The 17,850-nt window shown below is 37.7% G+C and overlaps 1 protein-coding gene across 2 annotated transcripts in view; it reads left to right on the top strand.

Moving 5' to 3' along the window:
• Positions 1-17,850, top strand: part of grap2a (GRB2 related adaptor protein 2a) — a 36,230-nt gene that overhangs the window by 15,487 nt on the left and 2,893 nt on the right. For both annotated transcript variants that reach the window (XM_036148680.1, XM_036148681.1), the window contains exons 2-7: positions 1,518-1,673; positions 1,767-1,858; positions 2,043-2,162; positions 8,720-8,906; positions 11,711-11,803; positions 14,332-14,448. In XM_036148680.1, the coding sequence (XP_036004573.1) occupies positions 1,596-1,673; positions 1,767-1,858; positions 2,043-2,162; positions 8,720-8,906; positions 11,711-11,803; positions 14,332-14,448 (687 nt within the window). In that variant the 5' untranslated portion in view covers positions 1,518-1,595. The remainder of the gene's footprint in view (positions 1-1,517; positions 1,674-1,766; positions 1,859-2,042; positions 2,163-8,719; positions 8,907-11,710; positions 11,804-14,331; positions 14,449-17,850) is intronic.

The raw sequence follows: 17,850 nt of genomic DNA, 5'->3' as shown, positions 1-17,850 counted from the left end.
AACGTTTTCCTCCCCCCTATTTAGATAAAATGTCTGGCAGGTTAAATTATTGTCCCGTGCCTTTAATGATGAAAAACAGAGGAGCTTCAAAGGTTCTTCGTTTCTGGATCGTCTCCATCGTTGCGTCGTTGGGATTTTTAGATGCTAACTCTGTGTTCTGGGTCTGTTTGCAGGTTCTGGATAATCTGTAGGTGACTTCTGACCACAGAGATCGCAGAGCGGCTGAAATATTCACGATTCACCTGTCATCTGCGTTTAGCTTTTCAAACAGTGCTGTTACAGGTGGCACCTGTAGAAACGTCTGGTGATTTTCTCTGGCGTCTCATTGAAAGGACTGTGTCCCTGTTTTACTGACAAACGCCGTGTTTAGCAGAAATCCCACAGCTCACACATAAACAGGTTAATTAAGCTGTGGCACAGAGGAGGAGCCTCTGGCCTCGTTAGGAAATCAGGAGCTAATCTGTGCGTTGACTACGTCTGTTTTATTTAACCCACAAACTTTTTCCAGCTCATAAATATTTGGCTTAACCTAAAACAGTGGAGTTAAAGTTCACTCTTTAAACAGAAATACATTTAATTTAATCAGATTAGTAGAAAACCCCAGACTGACTGGTCTGTGAAGTGTAAGAAAAACAGCTCTTCAGCCAATAACAAGCTTTAATTTTATATTTGAAAGCAGTTTTCCTTAACACTGCGTCATATAAAGATTTGAATTTCAAGCTACAGATTTAGCTTTTCTGCTTCTCTCTGATCGGCGGTGACAGGCTAAAGACGGGTAACCTGATTGGCCCCATGCTGTTTGTTCTCAGTGCTGATTGGTTCCTTATCTCTACACCAATCAGTGTACCTAATTGACATTGAAGACATGTAAAGTACACTAATATTTTTATGCAGAACCCCTTTTTTAAATAAATAAATCCTTATTTGTCATTGTAATAGTAAATTTCAGTCTAATTTATCTTCTGCATTGGACCCATCATCCTTAGGGAGCAGTGTGCAGCTTTTAAAACGCCAGCAGAGCAATCTGGGGCTGCAGGGTTCTTGCAGACTTCCTGGAGTCCAACCACCAAGCCTCCTCTCCCCCATGTAGACCAGTTTTAGCTCCTTAATTTATTTATTATGTTTTCTGGGTATTTTTGCCTTATTTCTTTGCTTCCAGTTTGGAAAGCCATTGCTTTGGTCCACAGATACTCAGTACACACATAATTTATCAAGGCTTGAACATCTTTTACCTGATTGGAGTTTGCAGTTTATTTCTGAAAAGAAGCATTAAAACGCAGATATACAGGTATTTCATTGAATAGTCACAAATGAAGCGGATCTCCAACTGTTGGAGACATCATGATAAAGTTCTGCACATTTTAACGATCTGCTGACTTGCTAAGACAAACCACAGCAGCTCTCTTCATCTGATCATAGCGTTTACACACATTACCACAAACCGAGCTGCTTTGCTAGAATCTGAATCATTGCGTGCTTTCATGTAAAACATCTTCTATTCCTCTTTGTCCCTGCAGAGAACCTTCATCCTCGCGTTTTGAGCTTTCATCTTATCCCCCTTCTTCCCTTTCGGACTGACGGCTAAGGAACGGCAAATGGAGGCCAGAGGAAAGTACGACTTTTCTGCAACGGCGGACGACGAGCTCAGCTTCAAAAAGGGCGACATACTGAAGGTCGGAGGATGTGATGCTAAAAAGGATCTGTCTCGGTGCTCATTAATCTCTGTATCAAAACTTCCCCCGTTCTCTGTTGCTGTTTCTGTTCAGATAATAAACCAAGAGGACGACTGGTGTAAGGCTGAGATGAATGGACAGGAAGGATATATACCCAAAAACTACATCGAGCTGCACACCCCAGAGTAAGAGAGAGTGATGCCACAGCATAACGAAACCGCCGCTCTGTAAAGCCTTTAAATATAACGAAATATGTAAGAGAGGAGATAGAATCAATCTATGGATTAGAAATGGTTGTGGTTTTAAGCAACACAATAAAACAGGTGCGAGCACAGCGTGTGGGATAATAATAAATATTTCCCTTTCCAGCTGGTTTAAGGAGGACGCCAGCCGCAGCCAGGCGGAGGAGCTGCTGAGGAACAAATCGGTGGGAGACTTTGTGATCCGAGGATGCCAGAGTTCCCCGGGAGACTTCTCCATCTCTGTCAAGTAGGTGAAATGGTTAAATCCAGATTTCTCAGGATTTATATTACCTAATTCTGGCTACCACGCCCCTCTGAGCCGCCAAAAGTTTCCGCTTCGCGCACCTACGGAAATTCCCAAGTATGTGCAGAAAAACATGGCGGACAAGCAGGCGCTCCCTCTGGTGGAGGTTTGTAAATCTTTATGATTTGGCCCATAAAGATCACCTTGATAAACGAATTGTTAACAATTCCTAGAGAGATTTAACCCTAACTCTGTCACTCTTGGAACAAACGTTGGGAACAACTGTGTTTTCTGCTTTTCTATGTGCAGTGGGGTTCAGTACGCTGGGTGTAGGAGCACAACGCTGCCCTCTAGAGTCTAGGAGAATAGTGCTACTTCGAAGGAAAAGTCACGCGGAGCATAAATGCTGCAGACGTCGTGTCTGCGCGTCTCATTTCCACGTGGAACGTACGAGCGTCAAGCATAAAGCAATCTTTACAGTGGAACGGCCTAGTCAAAGTCCATACCTCAATCCAATTGAAAATCTAGGACAACATCCAACACTGGTAGATCCCTAAAAAAGGAGGCGGTCCAACAAACGACTGACCAAGGAGGACAGAATAAAAGTTCTTGCCCACTTCCTAGATTTTTATTTGTCATGGCTGCCACTTGGCTAAAAATAAATAAAATGCTTCATAAACAATCCTATCACTTGTGTACGTTTCCAACTGCTGGGTTTCTAACTTCCTGTAACAGCCAGCTGTGCTGCAGTGCTGACTCTTGGTCCTGCACATATACAGCAAGTGGATACTTTGATGTGAAAATCCTCATCCTGATTTTAATCAATCTGAAGGAAGGTTAGCCTAAAGGGACAATTTTCCTGCATCTACAGCAGTAGGTTTAGATGGTCGTTGGGATTTGAACCGTTAGACTTTCAATAAAAGTGACTTTTGTAGAACATGAGCCCATACAGAGTCCTGACGTTGTTTTTACAACACTTTGCAAACTGCTCCCCAACCTTCAAGGTGATAGCCTCTTTGTTAGCATATTAGTGAAGTGTTCACTGTGCATGTCATTGCTTCACCACTGATATTATCAGTATTTGTTTATTTTTGTCGTATTTCTTTTTGATTTTTCACTGATTGCTGCATGTTTGTTGCTGTGCGTCTCAGATTTAGATCTAATGCCTCACTGCTCGCTTTTGATCAGATGAAAACTGAACCCAGTGGGGATTGAGGGACTGGTAACGTTTTTATTAAATACAAGCCATTTGTTTAAACTTCACAAGCCCTCTGTTGCTCTTTTCTTCTCACACCTTTCTGGGACAGATCAGATCTTTTGTTTTAATGCCAGGCCGTTTCAGGGTCAGGTTATTTTTGGACTGTGGGAGGAAGCTAAAGTACTCCATGTAGAAAGTCCCCAGTCCAGGATTTGAACCCAGGACCTTCTTGGTGCAAGGCAACCACTCCAGTGTGCAGCCCCTGGATTTTACAACCAGCGACGTGAATCCCCACAGATGAAGGACGACGTTTTTTTCAAATTCTGGTTCACATCAGTGTCTTGAAGACGCGACTTTCAGATATCCTCCATGAAACGTCTTTATTATTCACTTTACACACAAAGAACAATTAGCTTTCTGGTATTTAAAGGTTAACGAGTGAAGAAGCATCAAGAGAGTTTTTTTTTGTGAACCATGCCTTAAAGAGGAGGATCTGAAGCAATTAGGTGGGGTTCGAAACTGCTGTGAACTACAGTGTAAAAGTTAGATTTAAGCTTTTAAGTTTCACATACGTTTCAAAATGACTGGCAGACGTTATTCAGAGTTTTGATGCTTAAAACACGAAAGTGACAGAAAGCTGTTAAATCAGGTCAAATTTCTGTCAACTTGAAATCACCCTTCTAACTTGTTTGGTTTAGATTTTATTTTTCTCATTTAACAGTTAAGTCCAATGAATATGTTCAGTCTTCGTAAAGTTAATGTGGTCATTATGTGTCCACAAGTTAGCGCTTTTATCTGTTTTAATGTAAAAACAGATATTTAGGAATTGTTTGAGCAGCATTCAAACTGTAGAAAAGATTTAACACATCATCATGTCTAATTTGAGACCTTATTAGTTGTTTTTTTTCTTGATAATGGTCGGATTTACCATCAGAAGTATTTCCCCTTTTACTGTTTGCTGCTCGTGTAGCAAACAAAATGCTCTGACTCATCTTCTCACCCTTCAACTTCCCCTGCGAGCTGCAAACTGTGCACGGCTGGCATCTCCAGCTGAAGGCGGCTGCACATTGAACGACTCGGAGGCCGAGAGTTCAGTCGCTTTTCTCAGACGAGCGTCTGCTCTCAGCAAATGTGTCTCTGCTTAGCTGGGAAAAAATAATCCAGCGGCGACTCTCGGTTCTCCTCTGGCTGCTTTTAGGTCAATTAGCATTAATTTAAACCCTCAGTTTAGCTTTGCAGGACAGTCTGAAGAATGTCCATTACCTTCTATAGTTACTTGATCCTACACAATGCAGTTCTGCACACTAAAATATTAGTTTTTTTAATATATTTTGATTTGTGACGAAGGAGTCTTGCCGATTCAACACCGAGGCAACAATTAATCTTTTTTTTTTTCATGTCAACAGTTCAAACACATCAGTGTCAATGAAAGTTTGCATTGACGTGTAAATAAACATTTCCAGAGGTTTCAATCATTTTTTTTTGTGAAAGTCTTTCATTTTTATATATATATATATATATATATATATATATATATATATATATATATATATAGATATATATATATATATATATATATATATATATATATATATATATATATATATGTATGTATGTATGTGTATATATATATATATATATATATATATATGTATGTATATGTGTGTGTGTATATATATGTGTGTGTGTATATGTATATATGTATATATATTTTCATGGGAGGTATTGACTCTAACACCACCATGTATTTGTTTATATATGAACAAAAGTAAAACATTTACTGCAGATTCTGTGGAACCATCGCAAAACATTGGTTAGGATATTGAATCTGAAATAATGATGGATGAGCACATCACCCCAGTTCTGAAGTCCTTCCATGGCTCCCTGTATCTCAGAGAATAGACTTTAAAATACTTCTGTTAGTCTATAAATCCCTGAATGGCTTAGCTCCTAAATCCATCACAGACTTGTTATCAGGGCATCAACCCTCCAGACCACTCAGGTCTTCTGGCTCCAGCCTGCTCTGCAGAACCAGAACCAGAACCAGACATGGAGAAGCAGCATTTAGTTCCTATGCTCCACTGATCTGGAACAAACTCCCAGAAAACTGTAAAGGTGCTGAAAGCCTGAGTTCTTTTAAATCAAGATTAAAAACACATTTGTTTAAAATTGCCTTCAACTGTCCTAGTTAACTGAATCACCACTTTTTTGTTCTATTTTCTATCTATATTTTATTCCTACTTGCTCTTATTCTGTTTTATTTTGCTATAGTTTAATCATGTAAAGCACTTTGCATTGTCTTTGTACTGAATTGTGCTATATAAATAAATTTGCCTTTGCCTTTGCCTTTGGTCAGACAACAATTGGACAGCAAATAAAGTGGGAAAATAACATTTTATTTCATTCTTTATGTTCTAGATCTAAAAGAAATAACATAATCCTATTCTATACGCTTTCACACTGCATAGGAATGCTGTCTGGGCTGGTTTTTACCTCCCGGTAATCGTTGAAGCTGCAGTTTTGAACGTTGACCAGCAGAGGACAATCCAGCTGAGGAAACAGGGAGAGACAGCAGGGATGGATCAGCAGCTCCCATGTTTCTGCACAGAGACGTTTAAAAACCCAGAGCAGAACATTTTCACACTGATTAAACTAAAAAAAACTAAAATGAATTAACTAAAATGAATCTCAGCTGCTGTTATTGGTCCACTTTCACCAATTAGACCCAAACTGATTGATTTTAAAGTACATCAAGACTGGAAAAATTCTCCAACAGACAGAATGATTCAATTATTTACAGTTTCATTTAGAAATGCGTAAGTGGAAGTAGAATTTTAACTAAGCTTGCAAGATCGTTTTTATTTTCTATTTGATGATTACATTACCTCTACCATCGTTAAACAAGCGTACACAACCTGAAATAATGTATCCTTAATACGTCCGCACCTGAATACAGATTCTGTTCATCAAAACAAAGATTTATTTAGTATTTTGTTTTGGACAAAGTGAATTAGGCCCATCAAACGTCCCATTTATTTATCAAACAAAGCAGTGATGATCTATTTATTAAAACATACAGGATAATTTTCTCCTTTTCATTACATAAATAAATAAATTCCAAATAACATATTAAGGAAATATTTAGGTTACATAAAGTTATTTCTAAAAGAATAACAGCATGAGATGGGTTTTTTTTCTGGCATAGGTTCTGGTACAGAAAAACATTTTTTGTCTGTATAAAACTTGGCAGGTTTATAGAATATAATGATGTTGATTCTTCTATTCTGCCACTGATGAGATTATTTATACGGCGTTAAAACTTTTTTAGGACCACAACAGAGGGAGACGCCGACTTTAAACAGTTTAAACAGCTGCACCAAGGTCTGAAAACATCCACCTCCTACTGCAAATATTTGAAACTTCCTTGAAACTTTAAATGTGCGTCAGTGAGGCCTAGTTTTATTTACGGCTAGGACCTGTAAACACTTATTTAAAATGTTTAAATGCCACCATTTTGCATCCTTTCAGGCATCTGGACACTTTTAAACTGAACCTGTGTGGGATTTTAAAACTGCTGCTGGTTTAAGTGCTGAAACTCCTAATTGTTTACCTTCTAAGAGAACTAAAGGTAGTAAAATAAAATGTATTATAAGTAGAGCTGAACTCACAAATATTCATACACCTCTGCATCTTGTTGCTTCATGCATTATAGAACACAGACAGTGAAACCCAACTGGGTAAATATGTTTTCTTGAAAAAAATGCTTAAAATTTGAATCTGGGAAAGTTAGGAACTATAAAATGGAAGAAGTGTAGGAACCCTGTTCATCTTAAAGGATGAAAGAGGCAAAGATTTGAAGTTTAAAAACCCAGATTTGACGAAGCATTTAACGTGAATAAGCTATGACAGTTTATGAGGCCTTACCATAAAATCGTCTGAGACGCCTACAGCGCATATCAGGCCTCCTATTAATGATTTAAATGTCACACTTGCACGCAACCCTGTGGTTTTCTTTTTCAGTATCTATGAATGTGAGCATGTGTTTGTGTGCAAATATGCATGAATTAATATGTTTACTGTTTTCTGGACTAACGGGTGTAAGTGAACCTGTGCATTTGGTTTGTCCCCCCGCCCTTCTTGCTGTTTCTTTAGCAGGAATAAAGACGCTACATGGTTGATTTATTCAACCATTAGTCACTGCATGGATACTACCCATTAAAAGATATGTCATCATAATGTGTTATGGATCGAAATGTGCTAAAAGCTAACCCAGACTCTGGTTTTTAAACAGCTTGTTGATGGAATAATATTCAGGGATTTAATAAAGTTAAACTCTGACTTCATGCGCCTCTAATAGGGCTTTAAATCACCAGCTTTGTCACAATATGATGTTATATCAATTTGTTTGGATGATTATACTATATTTGGCGGTATAGCAAAGTCTGTTAAGATTTCCGATCGATGTGATGAGATATTATTTGCTGTCTAACTCTACACTGCAAAAACGGAACTAAAAATAAATAAAATGTTCTTAAAATTAGTGTATTTGTCCTTGATTTGAGTAGGTAAATAAGATGATTTGCCGCTGGAATTAGATTTTTGCACTTAAAACAGGAACAATTCATCTCAATCATCTTATTTCAAGTGCAGTATATCTAATTATCTTATTTTAGAAGCTAAAATCAAGGACAAATGCACTACATTTAAGAACATTTTACTTATTTTTAGATCTGTTTTTACAGTGTATTATTTACATCTATTTCAACTCACACACACAAAAAACTAATGTGATTTAAATAAAAAAACATTCTTCTAATTTATTAATAATAATAACAATAATAATTATAATAATAATTAATAATAAATAATCACCTATAGTCTCATGCCTGAATTTCAAAATAAAGGCGTATATCTTAAAAATTACGATATGGATCAATATGTTCATTTTGCATTGATGTAATTGTATCGTTAATCACTGAATCAATATATCGATGTGGGTCGACGTATCGCTACACCGCTAGGGTCTAACATCTCTGTAAGAAACTGGCTCTTGAATGCAAAACCCTGTTAAAACACATTAAAACACATTAATTTACAGCAATGTCCCAATTCCACACTGATAAGGGGAGAACCTGAAAGTGCATCTAGTGAGATTTCCTTAAAAATATAAACGTGTTGGGTGTGATTTGAGGAAGAAAGTTGAATTGCCCGTTTTGTTCCTCTAGACACTGAATAATTTTATAAACTGTAATCGCAATTTTACCTGTTGTTGAAGATCTGCTGTCAGTCTAATCGTTGCAGAAAAAGAAGAAAAAGAAGTGGTGCATGTGTGTGCAGCTTATCTGTGTGTGTGTGTCTTCAGGCACGAGAACGACGTCCAGCACTTCAAAGTGATGAGGGACAATAAGGGCCAGTACTTCCTGTGGTCGGAGAAGTTCACCTCGCTGAACAAACTGGTGGAGTTCTATAAAACCACCTCCATCTCTAAAACCAGAATGATCTGCCTGAACGACGGCACCCTGGACAGCCGTAACGCCCCCGGCCCCCAGGTGACATAACCCTCTGCTATTCTGTTTATTTTTTATTAAAGAAACCACTCATGCAATGAAATACAATAACCATGAGATCTGTCAACCGACCATCGTTTCATGTGTTCTTTATGTAGCTCATGTTCCAAAAACATAAATATTCAAAGTGTTTTTTCCAGGATTTTAATCTGTTTCAAAGTAAGGAGCTATTTGGTTTTAAATATTTACCCATTTTGTTCTTAATTACTCTAATGTTAAAAAGAAACTGTACATAATGATATACCTAATGGAGCAAGCCTTATTTGCCTAAATGTAATTTTTCCCTTAGGCTAAACTGGTTGAAATAATAAAAGACTGTTTTCTTAGTGGTTGCCAGTAACGTTCACATAATAACACAACCCTAATTTAATGTGTTTTATTGCTTATAAAGACTCACTTTTTTGCGTGAATATAAAAATCGCACATTTTTAAATTTTGCTTGTTTAGAAAGAACTTTTGTTGATTTTTATTTATGGAAGAAATTATCCTTTTCCTGGGATAGACATCACCAACGACAACTCCGTCACTGAGGCACATTTTATGGGTTAATTACACACAGGCCGACGTTTCTAAGCCTATTTTCCTGTTAATTATAAAAATTTACCATTTATAGCTAATGAAAACGTGATATTACGTCAGACAAATGAAAACAACATTTTTAATACAGAATGTTTTTAAATTTTACAATAAGGCTCCCCTTATAGCTGGCTAATAAATAGTTTATGGATATGTTTTTAATGAATCTATAAACAAGTGTTTATTAAGAATTAATTATGGGCAAACAAGAAATAAAACTGAGCGGTTTGTGCTTACAAGGTAGTAACTTAGTCTGAAATGTTAAATATATAGGCTAATTGAACAGGTTAGACTCACTATTAGGCAAGAATCCGGTCAGTTTTATCTCTTGTTCACCATTAATTAATGCTTAATAAACACTTAATGAATTAGTAATGATCTGTTTATAGATTCATAAATAACATAGTTATTTATTATCCATCTATGAGCCTGATTGTAAAGAGGTACCAGTATGTTTAATATCCGCCTAAACGACCTCTCTGCTGTCTGTGATGCAATCATGGCTGAACCACAGAGGTAAAACAGAAAAAAAAGTCTAATTTTAGACCTTTTTTATTTTAAATCTGCAGGGAAATATCATCAGCTAATAAATCACTGATTTAAACAAATGGGACATTATTAAGATGAACTATTTTCCCCAAAAGTCGACATTTTTGGGTTCATTAGAATATAAAATGTAACAAAACTCAGTCTGTGTGGTTATAAGTTATATTTCTGAGGAATAAGACATTTATTTCCCCAGCGTTTTTTATTGTCTATTATAAGCACTTCTCGGTATCATGTTATCTTTTCTTTTAATTATGACATCTTATGATGACTTGGTCTGTTTATGAGTAATTGGTTTCTTTCTCTAAAGTCAAAAAATGGGCTTCGTTTTTTTTTTTTTTTTTTTTTTTTTTACGTGCAGCAACACTAAAAAAAAATTGTATGTTTAAGGACTTTTTATAGAAAGTATTAACCTACATATTTAACCCATTACCTTTCTTACATTACAAGATGTAGATGTAACTTCATTCTTTCAAGGGATCGTCTCAAACTTTATAATATCAGTTTGTAAATTAAAAGCCTCCAGAAAACTAGAGGAGCTACAAGGCCTCAGCCTGCGTCTCTTCAGCCTCTTGTTTCTTGATTAGTGGATTGGATTCAGCTCGATCCGTGTTATTCTGGGATGCATAAACCCGCGCTGCAGCGTTAAGGAGCCCAGAGGAACCCAAAAGAATGAATTCAGACTTGTGCGAACAGTTCATGAGCGCAGACATCCATCTGCAAACAAACAGGAAGACAGAAACCCACGGATGATATGAGCTCTAAGCACCGAGCTTCTCGGCTCGGAAATCTAACCCTATCTCGCAGAACGTCTCGGATGTTTGGCTTTAATGTGTGTGAAACTCCTGCTGTTTGCATCGGTAACTCTGAGCCTCTGAATCTCTTAATGCGACGTGAAGGAAGACGCGCTGAAGGCCGTTTAACTCACGGCGGAGCAGAGCCAGGGAACAGTGGCGGTTCTAGACCAAATTTACCAGGGGGGCCAAGGTGGGGCCAGTGTTTTTTCACAGGGGCACAGAACAAAAAAATAAAAAAAAACAATAAAATGGCAATATTTAAATGTGTAATAATATTAAGTAAACCACTGGTGGCTCTGGAACTGCAGGTTTCGGACCCCTGATCTAGCAGTTGAAAACTTTGCCCCCAGCTCAATACGGCTAAAGCTAAACATGGAACATCTTAAGTTTTAAATTCTTTTTAGTGTAAAACTGCATAGGTAAAAAATTATATTGGTCAAAGGGACCAGTCAGTTATGGTTTCTTTACCATTGGAAATAATTATGAGAAGTGTATTTATTATCATGTCTTCAGTACAGGGGCCATAATGGGCCAGGACCATTTCTACAGGGGCATGGGCCCCTGTTGGCCCCTGTCTAGAACCGCCCCTGCCAGGGAATGATTGTTTTTCGCTGATTTTTCTTTTTTTTTTAATAAAACATAATTTTACCTACATTTACAAGTCTAACAGTCACAGGAGGGGAGAACCAGTTATCTCCTTCCAGGTTGAGCTGAAGGCTTCAGAACAACTTCTGTTCTTCCCTGTGCGATGAAAACCCATTTTATTCGTGAGCGTATAAATAGAGACGGGCGTTTTCTCTTTTATTTATCTCTTGATGTACATAACGATGCGCTCTTATCTACTTCCTGTGTGCTTCCTTCCTGCAGGGAAAGAGGGGAAGTTTGCCTGAGCATCGTAACGCAGCTGCAGCCGTCGCCGCGTCGCCTCGCAGGGCCTCAGATCAACCTTACAACCACATGGTAGCAACTCTTTCTCTCACAGTCTTTATTGATCCTTATCTTATAATTGAAATAAGTTTTTTAGAGCTAAAAGAGCGTTTTTTTTTTCATAAGGCAACGCAGGTTTATTTTTATAACGCCTTTTACACTCAAAGCAGTCAAAAGTGCTTTAGAGGAAATCAAAAGAAGCACAAAAAGAAACTAAAAAAACATGTTACATTACAGATAATGAAAGGCAAATTTCAATGGACTTTAAAAACTAGATTTGGATGAAAATTTAAAGTTAAATGTCTATCTAGTGTCGTATTAAGCTCGTTAGTCAGATTGGTTTTCAGGAAGAACTAAAAGCTGCCTCACCTTGTGTAGTTCTGGTCCTGGGAACCTGAAGCCAGGAAGTCTTTGAAGACTTTTATACCTAACAAGCAGCTCAGATGTTTATTTTAGAACTGGACCGTTTAAAGAAAAGTTGAGCCGGTGCAGCGAGTTATCAGCTGGTGTGATGGGATCCGTTTTCCTGGTGTGGGTCAGGACTCACATTGATTTTTATTTTTACAGAGATCAATAATGACACTGTAGAGGTAATCTGACCTAATAACTAGGTTTCTGTGCTCTGTTTTGACAGGAATTATTTATTCTGGCTATGTTTTTAAGATTATAGTGAGATGATTTTGTAACAGAATGAATGAAGTTGGAAAAATCTAGATCTTAGTCCAAAACAAGACTGAGGTTTCTTGCCCGCTCTGTGATCTTTAGCCCTGATCATTTTATTCCAGCGCCGATCTGAAACCTCACATTTTTACAGAGGTGGGTAGAATACTCAAAAAATGGTACTCAAGTAAGAGTAGCACTACTTCAACTTATCTTTACTTAATTAAAAGTAAAAAATAAATAAAATACTCGACTAGGAGTAAAAAGGTGTTCTGTAGGAGGGCTAGTTAAGTACTGAGTAAGTAAGCATAACATCTGATTTAATATTTAAAAGGGATGCAATTGGACAGGTGAAAAAAGAAAGTATGTATTCTAGTATTTTAAAGACTAAAATGAAAAATAAACTAAAATATATAACAAATTCTGACAGGAGAAATACTTTTTTGAAATTTTTTTTAAACATAACATCCATGAAAACAATATTTTACAGCAGTAAATACATATACAGTATCTCAGAACAGAAAAGTAATAATAATATCTACAGTTTACTGTATGTTCAGTAAAGTTACTCAACAATATTACTCAAGTAAAAGTAAAAAGTACAGTGCACTAAAACTACTCCTGAAAGCACATTTTGTTCCAAAAGTTAGTCAAGTAAATGTAACTGAGTAAATGTGGCTAATTACTACCCACCTCTGCATTTTTAGGATAAAATCCAATGATTTTGACCCATCTGCTGATTTGTTATATGAACACACTGACTCTGTGGCTATATATATATATATATATATATATATATATATATATATATATATATATATATATATATATATATATATATATATATATATATATATATATATATATATATATATATATTCTTTTATATATATATATTTATTTATTTATTTATTAGGAGATGCTGTCGTGCTTTATAGCAAGTGGGATCATATAGATCATAGAGGTGTTATATAAAGGTGGTCCACAAATGGACCCTTGAGGAACTCCACAATTTCTTACATTTTGGTTCACCCAAATTTATAAATGACCAAAATGACACAAAGAAAAAGTCAATTTCTGCCAAATAAAACCTGAACCTGTTTAGCACAGTACCAGACAAACCCTCCAACCTTTATAATCTGTCATTTGGAATTGAGTAATACCAACACAAAAGCTCGAGACCTATTATTACTTTAATATGTGCTATTAAAAGGTTTTACCAGCGCAGTATCAAAGCTGTGATGTGATCTAAAGCCCCACTGGAAAGCACTGAAGAGATTATTAAGGGGTAAAACTATCGGTAGACTATGTTTTCGGTGATCATTGCCTGACATGGTAGATTGGTTTTAGGACTGTAATGCATCTAGGTGTGGTTTCTTTGAATCAGGCGTGATTGTTACCAACTGCAATATTTCAGGAGCGACACGGCTAAAAACCTTATGGGCAACAAGTCAAGGCAGCAAGTTGAGGGTTTTAGGTTTTCAAAGATGCATAATTTAGTTTTTAACTCCATTCTGATGCTGTAATGATCGTGGATGCACAGGAGACACTGCCAGGTTATCAGAGCTTAAGCTGCTTGTCTTATTCTGTGACTTTTGTCTTTGAAGAAATCTGCAAACACACTGCAGAGTAAACGAGGGACAGGTGGTGAGAGCTTTATCTGCCTTTCAACTACAGTAAATAAAGTCAGGGCACTAATAATGTTTCTATTTATATTAGTGCTTCAATCCCTTTAACTCCTGAGTCTTTCTTTATAGATTTCGTGGTAAACCTGAGACTTTTTCTTCTGTTGCACCGTCTCAATCTTGACATACAAGGAAGCAGTTCATATATTAGATCTCTCTTCTTGGCTAAACATGCTGGGAAAAGTCATGCTGCTTTGTTTTTCCTCCTGGTTTTAGGTTAAAAAGCCTGGCTTTGAGGAGCGAGCGCACACCATTGGACACACAGGCAGAAGCAGCCCCATCAGCAACGCTTGTCCTCCTCGCCGCACCTCTGAGACCATGCCGCTACCTTCGGTCAGCCTCTTTCTGTTTTTGTTTTTTCACTTTTTTATGCAACTGTTTATCAGCAATTACACTGCAAAAATAGACCTAAAAATAAGATATTTTTTCTTGAAATTAACCTATTTTTCCTTGATTTGAGCAGGTAAATAGGACTATTCCATTGCCAATGGAATAAGATATTATGCACTTAAATTAGGAACAATTCATCTCTGTCATCTTATTTCAAGTGCAGTATATCTAATTATCTTATTCTAGGGGTATAAATACTCATTCCGTTGGCAAATAATCTTATTAACCTGCTCAAATCAAGGACAAATACATTGATTTCAAGAAAATTTTACTTATTTTTAGTTCTCTTTTTGCAGTGTAGCATTTTACCTGCAGTAGACTGAACTCAGCTGTGATGTTATTTTAATGTGGGGTACATGGCTTGCCACCCAGTGCAGGGCGGCATAAACGGGTCCAGAAGTCACATTGCACACCCCTCACTGTTCCAACCACCCCCCCCCCCCCCCCCCCCCACCCAAAGGTCGCTCTGAGGCACGCGGGTTCTCACTTCTGCCTCAGGGTGAAAGAAATGTGACTTAAAGACTGAAAATCTCCAGAAAGGCTGATCGGTCTTCTCTCTGACTCGGCTGTACAAAACAGTTTTGATGGACGCTCAGCTTCTGTCCAACTTCATCTTGACCCGCAAGCTGCCGCTTCAGGGAGGCGGACAGCTGGAGGGTCGGACTAGCCAATCAGAGGAGGACTTGAGGCAAATTCAAGTAAAAGCTTCGGTTTACATTGACAGGTAATCAGGCCAAACCTGATCTCCGCTTAGCTGAAAAGAGCATTTGGATCCCAAACCTGAGGAGGCCACCTTTGTGGAAGAAGGCGATTTTCTACTAGACCTATGTGGTCCTGCATTTTGACATTTTGACATTTTGAAGATTTCTAAAGAAAAGCAGTTATTTAGTAACCTGACCCTAGCCAGATGTATGTCGCTCCGCCTAGCTCCACTCACATACATCTGGGACCTCTCCATAGGAATTTCCTTTATTGAAGGCTGGGCCTTATCAAAAATCCTTGCATATGATTGGATAAGCCACTTGTCTGTCATCTTTATTGACGTGCTATTTCAACCACTCACACCGAAGCTAACCCGTGATGCTGTGAGAACGACGCAGGAAAAAACTAAGACTTTTTTTTTATGTGTTTGTGGCTCTAGTGGCACGTGTTTTATTGATAGTGAGCTGACAGGAAGAGGGGGGAAGACAGGCGGCAAAGCGCCGCGGATCGGAGTCGATCCAGGGCCGACCGCGTTGAGGACTAAAGGCCTCCTGACATGGTTCACGCTAACCGCTAACCGCTCTGGAAAACAAAACTTGCCAAATCCGGTCGGGAGAAGGGCGAAAACATGGTTTCCACCAACAAAAGCCTTCAGAGGCGTTCTCTGATGTTCTTTTAATGAAACAATATTAGGTAGATTGGACAACACAGAAGAAATAGCAGCATCAATGCTAACGCTTGCTTCCTCGATGAGCCGCCATTGCTATCAAAACAGTCTCACGTCACGGTCGCTTCTCCACTACGTCACATCTATGAAACTCCAGCCCTGTGTCCTGATTGGCTGGACCATAAAATTGGTTGGAGAAATCACTTTCTATGGAAGAGGTCCCAGATGTATGTGAGTGGAGCTAGGCGGAGCGAAATCCATCTGGTGAGAGTCAGGTTAGTTATTTAGAGCATCGGCATCTGTTTATGTGATCAAACGGAGGAGCATATTTCCAGAAATTATCAAAGCTTTGACCTTTCACCAGGAAATACCCAATCTGAAAGATTTAAAGGCGTTTTCTTTCAGAGGAAAGTGGGCGAATAGCGCCGTGTCAAACAGGGTCAGGTCTTTATCGCATCGTTTAATCGTTATCCTGAAAAAATGTCTTATCGTGATAAGAATTTGGGTTTATCTTGACAACGATAAATTCCATTTAGTAATGTCTGAAAACCACATAAACTGCCATTGTTGTCAGTATTGTTATTTTAGCTGTTTTCTCCACCGTTGGTTTCTTTAGAGCAGGGGTCACCAACATGTGATGCCCCCAAAACCCTCCATTAAGCTGCATTTCAGCTGCTATTATATTCAGTTTCTCTTCTTTTTACATCATTACATAGGTTCAAAAGCATTAAAACATGTTCATATTACATGAAGTTAAGGTGAGCGCTGACTCTTTAGTTCTAAGGTGAGTGCAGGTAGCCCTTCGTATCAAACCGTACCAATAAAGTAGCTCTATTTCAAAAAGGTTTAGAGCGTCAATAAATGTCAATAAATTCTAAAATCTAATTAAAATGCTGCTACTGTGTGCAGTTTAGTGACTAAAAATCACATTTCTTCATGTAACTTGTGTCCTGATGAAGCATACATTAAAATTTGTTTTAATACGTGTTACATAAAGAAACATGTTTTTATTTAGGACAGTTTTTGTATTTGTGGGGCTATAATCGACATGAATTCACCTAAAAGGACTAAAAAGAAGCCAGAAATAGTCTTTTATCGTCACCTTTCTTGTTATTACAATAGTACCACAATATATTGTGATAAAATTAAAGACCGTATCGTCCACCCCTAGTGTCAAGGTGTTTCTCGCTGGTAAACTCCTGTCCTAAAAGACAGAGCAATGAGCGAAGATTTGTTTATTTTGTTTATGCCTCTAAAATGTTTATTTTATTTTAATATCCCCTATAGGACTGTCTCAGAAAATTAGAATATTGTGATAAAGTTCTTTATTTTCTGTAATGCAATTAAAAAACATGAAATGTCATACATTCTGGATTCATTACAAATCAACTGAAATATCGCAAGCCTTTTATTGTTTTAATATCGCTGATTATGGCTAACAGCTTAAGAAACCCAAATATCCTATCTCAAAATATTAGAATATGGTGAAAAAGTATACTGGTAGGCTATTCAACTAATCACTTGAATCGTCTAATTAACTGGAAACACTGCAGGGTTTCCTGAGCCTTGAAAAACACTCAGCTTGGTTCAGTAAACTAAATCACAAGTATGGTAGTGGTTAAGAGACGACATCAGATTCTCACAGTAACTGGTGTACTGACCATGGCATTACTGTCCTTGATTGGCCTGCCAATTCCCCTCACCTGAACCCCATAGAGCAGGGGTGTCAAACATACGGCCCGTGGGCCGTATGCGGCCCGCCGAACAATTTAGTCCGGCCCTGTGGCTGAATGCATTATCATTATAAAAAAAATAAAAAGATTTTTTTTTTTTTTTTTCCAGTGTCCTGTCTGGCAATGTGGCAATAAGATGCCACAAAGAGCTCATCAGATTTGACTTTCACAAGTGGACAAGATAAAAGGAAGAGAATGATAAAACAATTATTGAAAAAAAAAAACATGTACTTCGTTTAATTG

The sequence above is a fragment of the Fundulus heteroclitus genome, chromosome 16, assembly GCF_011125445.2.
Source record: "Fundulus heteroclitus isolate FHET01 chromosome 16, MU-UCD_Fhet_4.1, whole genome shotgun sequence".
Classification (NCBI taxonomy): domain Eukaryota; kingdom Metazoa; phylum Chordata; class Actinopteri; order Cyprinodontiformes; family Fundulidae; genus Fundulus; species Fundulus heteroclitus.
The sequence above is the reverse complement of the archived record's forward strand: the minus strand, read 5'-3'. Positions and strand labels throughout refer to the sequence as shown.